Source organism: Mandrillus leucophaeus, unplaced genomic scaffold (assembly GCF_000951045.1).
Source record: "Mandrillus leucophaeus isolate KB7577 unplaced genomic scaffold, Mleu.le_1.0 Scaffold359, whole genome shotgun sequence".
Lineage (NCBI taxonomy): Eukaryota > Metazoa > Chordata > Mammalia > Primates > Cercopithecidae > Mandrillus > Mandrillus leucophaeus.
In genome coordinates, this window is record NW_012103798.1 from 1,869,917 (window position 1) to 1,871,558 (window position 1,642).

The 1,642-nt window shown below is 32.6% G+C and overlaps 1 protein-coding gene across 1 annotated transcript in view; it reads left to right on the forward strand.

The window, feature by feature from the left end:
* The window catches only part of LOC105546400 (chromosome unknown open reading frame, human C14orf37), a 339,900-nt gene that overhangs the window by 330,923 nt on the left and 7,335 nt on the right, over window positions 1-1,642 (forward strand). The window contains exon 7 of the mRNA XM_011989586.1: window positions 657-688. Within this exon, the coding sequence (XP_011844976.1) occupies window positions 657-688 (32 nt within the window). The remainder of the gene's footprint in view (window positions 1-656; window positions 689-1,642) is intronic.

Here is a 1,642-nt window from a genome sequence, read left to right on the forward strand (position 1 = left end):
TTTCATAGTTGATCAGCCTTTTTCAGTTGGCTTTGTAAATATTACTTGGTCATTGCTTTTATTTTTCATAGTGGTTGTATTGCTATAGAATGGTACCGTTCACAAGTTATATGTCTTTCAGAAATACTTCTTGTTCTTGCCTTTTGTCCAATCCTTGCTTCTTCAAATATGATTGCAACTGCTTCTCTTTGGAGCCAGCTCTGGGCAGCCTAGGCTTGCTTATTTTCCCTTCCTACCTTAATCTCTGCCCTCTGATATTGATTCAAGTGCAGCATTCCCACTGAGCTTACAAACTGAGAAAGATGAGGAATAAAGCCAAAGAAAAAGTGTCAGAGAATAAATGAACTTGATATTTTAAAGATGATTTTCATTTTGCCCACACCTCCCCACCAATCATTCAATAATAATAGAAAAAACATTTAGCAAACAAAAATATTCTCCATTTATCTAATAATGATATGAGGAATGTTTGTGCTCTCCGTTGCATTTCTAAATAAGTAGAAATAAAAACAAGACCATTATTGCCATTATGTTATACTGTTAATCCTTTTACTGTGTTTAATACAAAAAAACTCTTCAATTTGTCAAATTAACTAAATACCATGAAATATAAGTAAAAATGGTTATTTATATTTTATTATCTTTTTTTTTCCTAGTGAGAAGCTGGATGGAAAAATTAAAAGACAAGGTAAGAAAAGTATTTTCTTCCATTGGATTTATTTTTAGGGGCGTATAGCTTTGTTAAGCAAAAGATCTTCAGAGTAGTGGAGCTTTAGTTTATTATTCTGATTCTGGTAATCTATCTAAAGATTCAGGGCCGCTTGCAGTACCCTGCAAAAAAGAAGGCCTTCCCTTTAAATCCCTTCTTTTGGAACACAGGAGACACCTTATTCTTTGGAGTACCATTCACTCATATAAAAGTATAAGAATTTACCTTGTTTGATATGCTCAACAGAATAATTGACATATCAAGGTGAAGTTTCTTTTTGGGGAATTTCAGGATTGTAATTCCATTCCTTTTGGCTTTTTTTTTTTTTTTTTCTCCAATATGGGATGCTCTAGGTGTGTAGTTTATCACAGTGCTGCTACTTACTAGGTATTGATGAGCTGACCTGTCTGGAATGGCCAACTATAGAAAAAGATTTTCTTTTTTTGCATTAATTCTGCCATCTACATAGTGATTGACAACGTAAACTTCCAGGTTGATATTGTTTATTTTCTTTTGATTTTCAACCCTCTCCAAGTCTTTGCTTTTGGTTACTTGGTAATTTTAAACCGAATTACTCATAAAGATATAGATGGAGTCCTGAATTCCTTGTTGTAGCCTGTGTCGGATCCCATTATTACAGCCCAGCTCAGATTTCACTGGGATTTCGGCTAAATGGAAATCTTTTCAGTGGTCAGATACTGAGTTACCTTCAGTTCACCAGTCTCAATATATTTCTATTGATGGCATTCCATATCTTTTTTATTACCTGCAGTCAATTTCCCTCATATTTGAATTATTAATATTATTTTACTACAGCTTAATATTAAAGAATACATTCAATTGCAAATAAATTTATATAATTGTATTAATTCTCCTTATTATTTCTGTTTCTAAGTAAAATTTAGCACAGATAATGTTTGAGAATGAGACTAT